The following is a 14,851-nucleotide window of genomic DNA, read 5'->3' on the forward strand; positions in this document are numbered from 1 at the left end:
AAGGACAAGAAAGTAACACCCCTGGCAGGTGAAACACACTGTTCCTGAAATAATTTCAGTGATTTTCAATTTTAACTGCTCTTCTCAAATAGAAGCGGAACAACAATATAAAAATGTGTATTTCAAATGCATACGCTATCAATAAGCGATTGATAAAGAGTCATAAGGATATTCTACCGTAACTAAAGTTGTTCTAAGTATACCGCTTCAAACACGGCTCTTTGGCATAGGACTAATTTGAGCTTCAGACAACTGAGAAAAAGGCAAAAACAAGACAATTCCCCACCCTCCCTCCTCCTCTGTACCAGGAAAGGTAGGAGGGGCTTCATTGGAGACAAGGCTGACTCAGCAGTCTGACACTGCGTGTGGTAATCAAACGTGCAGTGTTCGACTGACTTGCTACCCTGACCCTCTGAGAGTCTCCCATCTATTTACCTTCCTATATGGGCTGCCCCCGGAAATTCAAGACTCCTTTCTGTTGTCTTCATGTCACTTCTCTACACACTTACTGCTTTTTGGTTAAAATGCTAGATGAGCCCAAGTTCTAGCCACTCCTTTGAGTCGGTCATCACGAGGCACTCCGGTGCATGTAAGTGCAGAGCATGTGTGAACTGTGAGGAATAAATTGCTGTCTGTTCTTCTCTAGTAAATCTGCCTGTTCTGAGTCAATCTTCAGGGCCTGAGCTAATGAATCTAAGATGAGCAGAGGAAAAATATTTTTCTCTATCTCTTACATAAGCCTAAAAGCAGATCCTCACTTTCAGGGTCAGCATCTGTGGCAGCAGCTTTACTAAATATTAAATTGAAAGCCTAGTTAATTAAAGAAAAGCTCAGAAAAACATATCTTCTATCCAAATAAAAAACTTACTATAGAACTTTGTAAGATGCTGTCTGGATTTAAAATTCTTTTTTTTTTTATTTTATTATTATTGTTAAATCAAGATTGTGAAAAAGAAGCAAAGCATGGTAAAGAAAGAGCTGTAAAAGTTAACTAATCAAGTTATTTCACGCCAAAAATTTAAGGGCATCATGGGTCTAAGAACATTTCTATGTCCCCATCCACATTGTCTTATATGAGAAAGTGAAAAAAAAAAAACTAAAGGTGAAAGGATTAAGCAAAAATTAAAACACACAAACAAAACTAAACAAAGTTTATCAGAAAAAGCTAAGAACCATATGATTCACACATAGGTGGGATATAAAACTGAGAACAATGGACATAGATAAAGTGAAGTGGTTACCTGGGGGAAGGGGATGTGGGGGAGGGGGAGGGGGAGGGGAGGGGGAAGGGATGGGGAAGAGTGTAAAGAGGGACAAATATAAGGTGATGGAAAACGATTTGACTTTGGGTGATGGGCACACAGCACAATCAACAGTTCAAGTGCTATAGAGATGTTTACCTAAAACCTATGTACTCTTATTGATCTATAGCACCCTGTTCAAGTTAATTTTCTAAATAAAATTTAAAAATTAAAAAAAAAGTGTAGACACAGACAACAGTGTGAAGATTGAAGGAGGGTAAGGGGGTGGGGGTGGGGGGTGGGGGTGGGGGAGGTGGGGGAGGGTACAGGGGGACAGATGGTGATGGCGGAGACTTGTTTTGGAGTGGTGAAAACACAGTGCAATACACAGATGATGTGTGGTAGAATCGTACACCTGAAACCTGTATAATTTTACTACCAACATCACCCCAGTAAGTGCAATAAAAAATTTGGAAAACAAGTCAATATTTCAAATTTCCACAGTCCAGTATTTCATTTTAGTGTCCCTAAATATTAAGCGAACATACGCTAACAATTTGGCATACAAAAAAAAAAGGGCTCGAAAAACATTGTTATTCTTGGTTTGTTAACATTTCCTGTGCTTTCGTGCCATTGTGGTCTCTAGATTGCTCAATTCTTCATAGGCACATGAAAAAGTTAATGTGCCCAGGAGAGGGCCACGCCTCAAAAGTTAATGTCAGTTTCCAAGGGTGTTCATGGAAAGTGAAGAAACAGTTTTAAAATGAGAAAAACATAGACTTAGGGACACAGAAACTCAGCCTTGTCCTCTGATCTTCTCTTAGATACTTGTACTCAGAGGAAGTCACTCCATCATGCTGGGCAGTGGGAAGATGAGGGACACTTTTTTTTGGGGGGGGCGGGGGGAAGGACGACATTGACCTCCCTCCAGCCAATGTCCTCCCGCTGAAACTCTGGAACAGATGGCACCAGTTGTGACACTAGCATTAGGACCATGTCACATGGCCCTTCTGTCTTTCTGTCTGTAAATGTGCACTTGAGCTCTTTTGGGCAGAACTTTGGTGAAATAAAACCTATATACAGCCCTGGCCAGTTGGCTCAGTGGTAGAGCATCAGCCTGGTGTGCAGAGTCCTGGGTTCGATTCCCGGCCAGGGCACACAGGAGAAGCACCCATCTGCTTCTCCACCCCTCCCCCCTCCTTCCTCTCTGTCTCTCTCTTCCTCTCCCGCAGCCAAAGCTCCATTGGAGCAGGGTTGGCCCAGGCGCTGGGGATGGCTCTATGGCCTCTGCCTCAGGTGCTGGAATGGCTCTGGTCAGAACAGAGCGACGCCCCAGATGGGCAGAGCATCACCCCCTGATGAGCATGCCAGGTGGATCCCGGTTGGACGCATGCGGGAGTCTGTCTGACTGCCTCCCCATTTCCAACTTCAGGGAAAAAAAAAAGAAAAAGAAAACCTATATACACAAGAACTTAATATAGCAAAAGGCAGAAGTGGGGTCACTGTGTCTAGGCAGGGGGCCTGGAGCTGTGCCTCTGGGTGGCCCTCTCCTGGGCAGCTCTGTCCCCAGCTCAAGCTCCCTGTGGTTCCTGAGGCAGCTCCAAGGAGCCCCGAGAACCTGCTGGACAGAAACCCTCATGCTTTCCAAACTTGTATCATGTAGACACTTGGAAGAGCCTGATTTGAACATAAAGCAAAAACAATGCAATGAATGATCAGTGTGGAAGGAAGGCTGATAAGAGAGTAAAACACACAACTTTGGCCAAGGCATAAAGTCCCCTACACCCTGACAGCATAGCATGCCTGCTGCTCCTGACCGCAAAGGGCAAGATGTCAAATACTTTCCACTGTGAACTAGTTTGCCCAAGAGGACAGCAGAAGAGAGAAGGTGTCTGGGAGCTCACCTCCTCCTGAAAGAGATTCTGCCGGTTCTTCAGGGCCCGCAGCCTGTTCTGCTTGTCTTCATGCTCCAGGTGTTCGGCTGGTGGTTGCAGGTAGCCAATCAGGTCCTGCAGGCTCAGGCTGACAGACTCTATGGGTAGGTCCACCAGGGCGGCCTTCGCTTTCCTGCTGAGAGCATCCAGGCCCCTGAAATAAACAGCAACCATTGCTCTAGTGACTCACAACTGCATGTACTGTTTTATATAGGATTTAAAGTTTCACTCTCCCAATGCCACTGTAAAAGCAACATATAAGAAAGGGTCTAGCCTGACCCAGGTGATGGCGCAGTGGATACAGCATCGAACTGGGACACAGAGGACCTATGTTTGAAACCGTGAGGTCGCTGGCTTGAGTGTGGGTCATAGACATGACCCCAAGGTCGCTGGCTTGAGCCCTAGTTTACTGGCTTAAGCAAGGAGTCACTCAGTCTGCTGTAGCCAACAAGTCAAGGCACACATGAGAAAGCAATCAATAAACAACTAAGAAGCCGCAATGAAGAATTGATGCTTCTCATCTCTCTCCCCCCTTCCTATCTGTCTGTCCCTATCTGTCCCTCTCTCTGTCTTTCTGTTTCTGTCACATAAAAAAGGGTCTAGATTTCCTAAAGAAATAATACATTCAAGTGAGAAACTGTATATTCATTCATGTATACATAATAGTATATTAAAAGCACCAGTATCAAGAGAAATTTATCTAGAGAAAATCCTGAAGGGACTAGAAGACCAATGTCTACAAAAGCAATAGTCTAAATATTTAGAAAACAATCTATTTTCACTATAAAGCAGTACGTAGTTTAAGGTTTAAGATGTAACTTCCCAAACTCATAATTTTGATACTTTCTTGTTCTATTTTGTTTTGGGGAGAAAGAACTGTTAACTGCTATGCTATTATTGATACTCACTGTCTTTTTGTTTAATTTCTGTCTGTTTAAAAAATTGTTTAATGATGTTAACTCACAAAATTCACTTATTAATTAGGAAACAATGTATTAAATGCTTTTCTATTACCTGAAAAAAATGTATTTAAATTTAAATTAAGAAATGACAACATGGTGTATTTTCTAGCCTTTGAAGGAAAACATATTATTGGCAAGTAAATGTGTTGATTTATAAGCTTTCCGAGATTCTGAGTTTTAAAACTCAAAGCTTTTAATGTCTGTAAAGAATTTTAAAGTGTTTGTAAATCAAAATTATTCCAAACTAAAAAGTTTATTAAAAAATACTCAACCGATACCAAAAAGAGTGAAAGAATGCCCTATTATAGCTGATAGAGTAATATTTATATTAGTCATGACAAAACTTAATGCATAAAAATATAGTTCCTTTCCTGGTCTCTGCATCAGCAAAAATGTATGACAAGGCTTGACCTGTGGTGGCGCAGTGGATAAAGCGTTGACCTGGAAATGCTGAGGTTGCTTCAAAATCCTGGGTTTGCCTGGTCAAGGCACATATGGGAGTTGATGCTTCCAGCTCCTCCCCACCTTCTCTCTCTGTCTCTCTCTCCCTCTTTGTCTCTCTCTCCCTTTCTCTCTCCTCTCTAAAATGAATAAAATAAATTTTAAAAAAAAGGAAGAATACATCTTTAAGAAAATAAAAGTAAAAAATGTATGACAATATTTTATTCCATGAAATGCCTCTGGCTAATTATCTGGCTACATTGGAAATTATATTTTAGAAAAGAAGAAAAGCCTTATAAATGAGAATTTGATTATCTTCAAAGTTTATGATGCTAAAAATTATTATTTAAATGAATCATCATTTACATAGTCACTAATGATTTAGGAATATTTAACTTCAGCCTCATATATAGTAGAAATAGTAAAACTGCATGATTATTCTCAAGTTTCTGCCTGAAATTCCAAATTATTTATATCAATAAACTCATCTATTACCTAGTGTCCTAGTGTTATCAGATCTGTATGTTTTTTTATATCCAAAAAGCAACAGAAATGACTTTGCAAAAACAATCATTTCTGCCCTTATAATGAAAATTCATATGCAATGAAAATATTTCTGTTCTAAACATTGTATCCCATTAATTCATAAATATATTTATAACATAGTCATACTCAACACTCATGGTACTGAACCATATGAACTCACAAGTGATTAAAATATAAAATCTATATGTTCAAACCTAAAGAGAAGCAATAGTAATTGTCTGTTTCTAGATTATTAAGTACAATATGTCTGCTATTAGAAACATAACCATTCAATTCCATTCTAGAAGCCTCTTACCAGACAAATGCTACTAAGACTCTAAAATTATTAATTACACTGTTTCAGAACAAAACGTGATTTAATGAGTAAACTATTAAAAAACACTTTAAAATTCTTTTTCAAACCAATAAATTAGAAAAATATTTGCAATTTATATATGATGACAGACAGGAAATTAAAATCTCTAACAACATAAGATTATGGAAGGCTAATAAAATATTAATAAATAATGGGGTAAATCACAAAAGAAAACTAAATGAAGAAATCTAGTCAGTAAATATGAAATACAACCATTTTCACAATTCTCAAATAAATGCAAATTTTAAAAAGTATAAATATATATTTGCATATACACACACATACATTTTTTCCATCAAACTGGCAAAGTTTAAAGTTTTTATGATATTCATCGCAGGCCATAGTCTATATGTATGTAAGGTTACCAGAAACACTTTGTCCATGAGCTTGATTTAATTTTTTAGAGATGCAATTTTTCCATTATTAGATGGGTAAACTTATTCATTAAAATATACACTTGATTTTTTAATACAGTTCAAAATTCAAAAAGTATTACCTTCAGGGTAAAGGGAATTAAATAAGTCCAGCATAACGGTATATTATAGAATAATCCTGAGTTAAGAGCTATTGATAAAAAGTTACACATACAACTTCTGAAAGCATATTTCTTTTTTATAATTTTTTAAAAATTATGTTAGAAAGAGAAGAAGAAAAAGAGAGAGAGAAACATGAATTTGTCTGTCTACTTGTTAGACATTCATTGATTGATTCTTGTATGGGTCCTGACCAGGGATCGAACTCATGACCTTGCCATATCAGGACAAAGCTCAAACCAAATGAGTTACCCAGCCAGGCACATTTCTTTTAAAAGGTCATTGAAAAGAAAGACTAAAACCATCTAACTGGTGCTTTCAAAGTTGTTCAGTTGACCTTTCAAACTGTATGAGATTTACCACTATAGTACTTTTTAGAATTATTAATTTTTAAAATCAGTAAGGAATTGAGGTAATAGGTAAAATGGCCACCACAACAAAAGAAAATGTACCTTATAAATCTATTGAAAAGAAAGACTGTGCTCCGTATGACCCGTGCTGTCCGTGACTCTTCATGCTGTGATCTGGATAAATTTATGCCATCATCCATGTGGCCCTCATGATGCATAATAGCCTGTGAGGAGGCAGATGTTATGCCATTACTCCCAACATCTCTATTCCAAATGGGGTTAAAAAGATGCACACTAAAAAAAGCGGTAACAATAAACAGAATCAAGACAGGTAGAAGGAGCCGTAGAACTGCTATGTATAAGATAAAATAATATGCATGGGTCCTTGGACAACCTAGCCATTCAATATATTCATTCAGTCATTGTTTTAAAGAATGAATCGGTTATTGTACTGAGTTGAGCAAAAACAAACACCATGTGTTTTCTCATGTCATGTTTGGTGACCCAAGTCCAACAAACCGTGATCAAAGCAGCAAAGAAGATCATTGGTATTCCAATTACACAATAGTTTTGAACATAGATTGGTTAATTGGTAAATGCTGAACAATGTTTCTAAGACATTTAAATTCTTTAAAAAATGCATTTTTATTTTATTAGTTATTCTGTTAGACCTTTTGTTTTTTGGCTTACTATGAAAGTCTGACATGAGCAGAAATAAGTGCAAAAATCTTAAGTGAACAGTTGAATGATTTTCACAAAGTGAACACACTGTGTGAACAATACTCAGAGCAAGAGAGAGAAGACTGCAGCACATCCCAGTCTGCCGAGAGCTCCCTTCCTACCCTGTCCTCCACAGTGGTCCCACTTTCTGACTTTGAACACTAAAGGTGACATGTGTGCTATATATGAATTGAACCATGCTGTGACCCCTACTGTGTCTGATTTCTTCACTCAACACTTTGAGTGAGACAGTTCAGTCACCTCGCAGGTATACTGAGTTAAAATCAGTAAGAGAATTAAAATTACAAACTATCTAGACAGCAATGTAAAATGGAACTCTGTATAGCAAATCAATGGAACAGAGCTATATCATTATTCAAAGGCAAATACAGACCTTAAATGCTTCACTGACAAAGAAAAAACATGACTAAAATGAAGGAGCATGTTCCTGATTTTTAAGACTCTATACAAAAAAAACAAAGTGGAAAAAGGGGATTAAAGAAGCTAAAAAGAGCATTTAATAAGCTAGAAATAAAATAAAATACTAAGAAGGATTTTTTTAAAGCCAAAAATTTGATTCCTTAAGGAGACAAATAAAAGAGGTAAACCTCACACAGTCCAGCCTAAAAACAAAATTAAAAAAGAAAAAACAGGGAGATTAAGATACAAAGAAAATTAAATTTATAAAATTATCATATGATAATACTTCCAGGGGAAAAAATATACAATAAAAAAAAACAAATGTAACTGAGTATCCCACAAAAAATAGATGGCTTCCTAGCAAATTAAGACTCATTGAAAGGATCCCCCAACTAAGTAGAAAATATACTGAGACCAATTTATTTAAAAGAGATTGTAAAGGAAATTGAAAATCTAATATTTAAGAAACCCAAGGACTACATGGTTTCACAGGTGAGTTCCAAAAACCTTCAAAGAACAGAAACTCTACATTGTAGCTTAATCTTAACCAGAAGTTAACAAACTATAACCTATTGCCTATTTTTGTACAGCTGGTGAGCTAAAAATGGTTATTACATTTTACACACACACACAAACACACACACACAAAAGCCATGACACAGGAAAATTGTATGAAATTCAAATTTCAGTATCAATAAACAAAGAAAGATTAATTTCACCTATAGAGATATGTAATAATTCTAAATAAAATATGAATAGAACCTAGTGAGATTTTAAAAGAATAAATTATGGCCAGATAGGGTTTACTCTACAAATTTAAGGATTCTTCAATATCATCATTTCCATTAACATCAAAAAATTAAAGAACACTAAAACATTTTAATTTCCCTTCAATTGATAAAATACAGCATTAATTTCTAATTTTTCAAAAAAATCTAAGTAAAATAGGAATAGCAACTTAAGTCAGTGGTTCTCAAACTTTTTGAAATCAGGACGCATTTAAAATCCCACAAATAGAGTGACGTCAGAGAAATGGCGCCGTGAGGAGCGCAACTGACAAATCTCCCCAAAATTTCAACAAGTTCATCAACCAGACAGAAAAATCTATCCTTGGGGCATCTGAGAGTTCCACACACTGAAGGTGAAGGTAGGATCAAGCAAAAAATTGACTAAATATATAATCAACCCTGAAGAAAATAAGTCGGGCAAAGGAACACTCTGCCTTCCTCACTAACCTGAGCAAAGGCTGCTTTCACTTGGAACTGCGAGTGGGGGGGGGGGGGGCTAAGGGTATGAAGGAAGCTAAGCCGCATCACAGACGTTCATTCAAGCCGAGGAAAGAGTGTGCCTGTGGTGAATCAGCCCATGCGAGCAAACGCCCGCGCCGCCGGGAGCAGCAGCTGCCAGCGGCCCGCGGGGAGTGTGGCAAAGCAAACTTCCCTATGCCCGAGCTTCTCTATATAGGCGGGCGGGGCACCTCACCCAGCCATTCAAGCTAACAATGAAGCATCAGGGGAGGGGCGCTCGGGCAGCTTGCAGTCCTTTCTGGAGCAGATCTGTGGATCCAATCGCTGAAATTAGCTTAACCCACAGTCTGCTAACCTCCCAACTGACCTACACGGCTCTAATTAACAAGATCTCTCTCAGTTCAGCGATCTAAGACAAGAGGCATGATATTTTTTAGTGCCTCTTGCTAAAGGGGTGGGGGCAACTTCTGATTGGCAGAGCTTTCATACTCAGGGATATACCGCTAAAAAGAGGGACTTGGCAGATGTTAAGACCTCCTGCACTGCAGGCAGCGACTAGGGCATCTTCTTCCCAGCCAAAACAGTTTACTAAGTGCAGAAAGCCTGGGTAGAGTGGTCCCACAGAGTGCTAGGTGTCCTGAACAGGCCTGGAAGCTCATAGAAAGTCACCTTGAGAGCAACTGGCTCCCAGCCCTGCCTGATTACGCTGGCAGCTCTGACTGCCAGAGCCTTTCCCACAGCCCTGCATTGAATGGGGATAGAGTGGGGATTTGCCAGCTTTTTGAGCCTCTTACTCCCCAGACAGAGGCAGCAGCAGCCTCATAGCTGGATCATCAGGCTGCTAATTCAGGAAGGAGAGACTAGGAAAGAGGCTCTAGAAAAATGGACTCTCTCATTGTCATAGCCTGCAAACACTAACAAGACTTGACTACCAACAAGACTGAAGCCTAATATATGACATCGCCGTAGAGTCTCATCAACTACAAATCTCTCTACCTAAGTGTGACACAGGGGCAAAGCATGGGGTACAGAGTCACCGACCAGGAAAGAGAGAGGAGAAAGAAAAAGAAAAAAGAAGTTAACTTCTCAAAATCAAGAAAAATCCACAGACTTTATAACTTGTTCCACTATTTTTTTGTATCTTTCATCTTCTTGCCTTTATTATTATTATAATTTCTATTTCCTCCACCTTGGTCCTCTTATTCTCTGCCCCTCTTATTCTTTTGTCTTCTTGAACTACACTACCCATAAGTGTTATATTTTATTTCTTTTCTTCTTCCTTACTCTCCATGAGGGTTATACTCCAAAACTCTCTCTCTCTGTTTCTTTTTCTTTTTTCTTCTTTTCCTGTTCCCTTTTTTCTTATTTCTCCTTCTCTATTAGTTTCTTCTTTGCTCCTTTTACACTTCCTCTCATTCAATCCTCAATCACAAATTATTTAATTTGGGACTCAAGGATTTTTTTGGTGGCATTTAGGCTGCTTTTTACTTTGGTTTTTAACTCATTAGCATTCCTCTGAACCCAGGATCTCCATTCTATATATTTAGTTTCTGCTCCAATTAATTCAATGGTTTCTTTTTCCTTTTTCCTGTTTCCTTCTTATCTCACTCATATATCTCTTAGCTGACCATCCCTTACAAGCAAATCATTTTATACTTGACCAAAATTTTTTCCTTTTTTGCGTTTTGTGGGTCCCTACTTTCTTTTTTGCCACTTTAACACTTCCCCCCAACTTAGGCCCTCCGTTATACACAGTTTTTGTTCCACTTAGCATAATATAATTCACAGCTCATCATGATATTTTCCTAAGGAGGAGGGGAGAGGAGGGGAATAGAAAAAAGAAAAGGGGGGGGAATAATAAATTATTATTCGATTTTTGTGTGTTTTTTACCATTTTATTTATTTTTATTTTTTACTTTTTTATTTCTTACTTTTCATTCTTTATTAATTCTCATTAGTGCTATCAACAAGACCACCCTCAGATGCCATTTAGAAAAAGGAAATCAAATATCATGGATACAAAAGATAGAGAAGTAGCACAGATAGATGTGGAAAAATCTATGGAGAAAAAATTTAATATATTGGAAACCTCGGAGATAAATGACAGAGAATTTAAAATACAAATACTCAGAGATATACAAGAAAACACAGAAAGGCAATTTAGGGAGCTCAGAAAACAACTCAACAAACACAAAGAATATATGTCCAAGGAAATTAAAACTATAAAAACAAATCAAACAGAGATGAAAAACTCAATTCATGAACTGAAAAATGAGGTAACAAGCTTAGCTAATAGAACAGGCCAGATAGAAGGTAGGATTAGTGACATAGAAGACAAGCAACTTCAGGCACAGCAGAGAGAAAAAGAGAGAGACTCAAAAATTTTTTTAAATGAGAAAGCCCTACAGGAATTGTCTGACTCTGTCAAAAGGAATAACATAAGAATAATAGGTATATTAGAGGAATAAGAGAGAGAAAATGGAATGGAGAATATATTCGAACAAATACTAGACGAGAACTTCCCAAGCCTGTGGAAAGAACTAAAGCCTCAAATTCAAGAAGCAAACAGAACACCGAGTTTTCTTAACCCCAACAAACCCACTCCAAGGCACATCATAATAAAGATGACACAAACCAATGACAAAGAAAAAATTCTCAAGGCAGCCAGGGAAGAGTACAACATATAAAGGAAGGCCCATTGCCTGACCTGTGGTGGCGCAGTGGATAAAGCGTCGACCTGGAAATGCTGAGGTCGCCAGTTCAAAACCCTGGGCTTGCCTGGTCAAGACACATATGGGAGTTGATGCTTCCAGCACCTCCCCCCTTCCTCTCTCTCTCTTTCTCTCTGTCTCACTCTCTCTCCTCTCTAAAATGAATAAATAAAAAATTAAAAAAAAAAAAACTTAAAGGAAGGCCCATTAGATTATCATCAGATTTCTCAGCAGAAACTCTACAAGCTAGAAGATAGTGGACCCCAATATTTAAAGCCCTAGAAGAGAGGAACTTTCAGCCAAGAATACTATACCCATTAAAGCTATCCTTCAAATATGAAGGAGAAATGAAAACATACACAAATATGGAAAAGATGAGGGAATTTATCATCAGAAAACCCCCACTCTAGGAAATACTAAAGGTGGTTTTCCAACCAGATTCAAAGAACAAAACAAAACAAAATCACAAGTAAAAACTCCACAAAGAACACAATAAAACCAAATTTAAACTGTGACAACAAAAGCAAAAAAAAAAGGAACAGGACGGAGATTAACAGTAGCAAAAGACAATGAAGTGCAGAAACACTCATAAGACAGGGTACTACAATGAATATGGTAGGTACCCTTCTCATTACTTAATGGTAACCACCCTTGAAAAAACCACCACAGAAGCATATGACTTAAAAAAGGTAGCAACAGAGGAAAGAAGTATGGAATACAAACAAACAAGAACAAATGATAGAAAAACAAGAGAAGACTCAAACAAGATACGAAACTAACACAAAGCAATTCATAAAATGGCAATAGGGAACCCACAAATGTCAATAATTACACTAAATGTAAACTCACCAATAAAAAAAAAGAAAGAGAGTAGCAGAATGGATTAAAAAAGAAAATCCAACTGTATCCTGCCTACAAGAAACACATCTAAGCAATAAGGATAAAAACAAGTTCAAAGTGAAAGGCTGGAAAACATACTGCAAGCAAATACCAACTAAAAAAAATGCAGGTGAAGCAATACTCATATCTAATAATGCTGACTACAAGACAGAAAAAGTACTCAGAGACAAAAATGGTCATTTCATAATGATTAAGGGGACACTGAATCAAGAAGACATAACAATCCTTAATATATATGCACCAAACCAAGGAGCACCAAAATATATAAGACAGCTACTGACTGACTTAAGAACAAAAACTGACAAAAATACAATCATACTTGAAGATGTTAATACACTGCTGATGGCTCTAGATTGTTCATCCAAACAGAAAATCAATAAAGAAATATTGGCCTTAAATGAAACACTAGAACAAATGGATATGATAGACATCTACAGGACACTTCATCCCTAAGCGACAGAGTATACCTTTTTCTCTAGTGTACATGGAACATTCTAAAGAATTGACCATATGTTGGGCCACAAAAATAACATCAGCAAATTCAGAAAAACTGAAATTGTACCAAGCATATTTAATGATCATAAAGCCTTGAAACTAGAATTCAACTGCAAAAAAAGAGGGAAAAAACACCACAAAAATGTGGAAACTAAACAACATACTTTTAAAAAATGAATGGGTCAAAGAAGAAATAAGTGCAGAGATCAAAAGATATATACAGACAAATGAAAATGACAATACGACATATCAGAATCTCTGGGATGCAGGAAAAACAGTAATAAGAGGAAAGTTCATATCACTTCAGGCCTATATGAACAAACAAGAGAGAGCTCAAGTGAACCACTTAACTTCACACCTTCAGGAACTAGAAAAAGAAAAACAAAGACAACACAAAACCAGCTGAAGAAAGGAAATAATAAAAATCAGAGCAGAAATAAATGAAATAACAGAAAAACTATAGAAAAAATTAATAAAACGACCTGGTTCTTTGAAAAGATCAACAAAATTGACAAACCTTTGGCAAGACTTACCAAGGAAAAAAGAGAAAGGACTCATATAAACAAAATCCAAAATGAAATAGGAGAAATCACCACAGATATCATAGATATACAAAGAATTATTGTAGAATACTACAAAAAACTATATGCCACCAAATTCAACAATCTAGAAGAAATGGATAAATTCCTAGAACAATACAACCTTCCTAGACTGAGTCATGAAGAAGCAGAATGCCTAAAAGACCAATTAGCAGGGAAGATATAGAAAAAACTATTAAAAACCTCCCCAAAAATAAAAGTCCAGGCCCAGACGGTTATACTAGTGAATTCTATCAAACATTCAAAGACTTGGTTCCTATTCTACTCAAAGTCTTTCAAAAAATTGAAGAAGAAGCAATACTTCCAAACACATTTTATGAGGCCAACATAACCCTCATACCGAAACCTGACAAGGATGGCACAAAAAAATATAACTACAGACCAATATCTCTAATGAATACAGATGCTAAAATACTAAACAAAATACTGGCAAATAGAATACAACAACATATTAAAAAAATAATACATCAAGATCAAGTGGGATTCATCCCAGAATCTTAAGGATGGTTCAACATACGTAAAACAGTTAACGTAATACACCATATCAACAAAACAAAGAACAAAAACCACTTGAGCTTATCCATAGATGCAGAAAAGGCATTCAATAAAATACAACACAACTTTATGTTTAAGACACTCAACAAAATGGGTATAGAAGAAAAATATCTCAACATAATAAACGTCATATATGATAAACCATCAGCCAACATCATATTAAATGGCATAAAACTGAGGACTTTCTACCTTAAATCGGGAACAAGATAGGGTTGTCCACTCTCTCCACTCTTATTTAACGTGGTGCTAGAAGTTCTGGCCAGAGTAATCAGACAAGAAAAAGAAATAAAAGGCATCCATATTGGAAAAGAAGGAAAGGTATCACTTTTTGCAGATGATATGATCCTATACATTGAAAACCCCAAAGACTCCACAAAAAGATTACTAGAAACAATAAACCAATACAGTAAGGTTGCAGGATACAATATTAATATACAAAAGTCCATAGCCTTTCTATATGCCAACAATGAAATATTAGAATACGACCTCAAAAAAATAATCCCCTCCATGATAGCAACAAAAAAATAAAATACCTAGGAATAAATATAACAAAGAATGTAAAGGACCTATATAACGAAAACCACAAAGCATTGTTAAGGAAAATCGAAAAAGATACAATGAGATGAAAAATTATTCCTTGTTCTTGGATAGGAAGAATAAATATAATCAAAATGGCTATATTACCCAAAGCAATTTATAAATTTAATGCAATTTCCATCAAAATTCCAATGACATTTTTTAAAGAAATGGATCAAAAAATCATCAGATTCATATGGAACTATAAAAAACCCTGAATAGCCAAAGCAATCCTAAGGAAAAAGAATGAAGCTGGGGGCATTACA

The 14,851-nt window shown here is 36.9% G+C and overlaps 1 protein-coding gene across 1 annotated transcript in view; it reads right to left on the minus strand.

The window, feature by feature from the left end:
* Positions 1-14,851, minus strand: part of LOC136319452 (ryanodine receptor 2) — a gene marked incomplete at its 3' end in the record, with an annotated part of 236,616 nt that overhangs the window by 132,341 nt on the left and 89,424 nt on the right. The window contains exons 10-11 of the mRNA XM_066252709.1: positions 6,465-6,586; positions 3,146-3,329 (exon numbers count right to left, since the gene is read on the minus strand). Coding sequence (XP_066108806.1) covers positions 3,146-3,329; positions 6,465-6,586 — 306 coding nt within the window. The remainder of the gene's footprint in view (positions 1-3,145; positions 3,330-6,464; positions 6,587-14,851) is intronic.

Source organism: Saccopteryx bilineata, chromosome 1, assembly GCF_036850765.1.
Source record: "Saccopteryx bilineata isolate mSacBil1 chromosome 1, mSacBil1_pri_phased_curated, whole genome shotgun sequence".
In the NCBI taxonomy this organism is placed as follows: Eukaryota; Metazoa; Chordata; class Mammalia; order Chiroptera; family Emballonuridae; genus Saccopteryx; species Saccopteryx bilineata.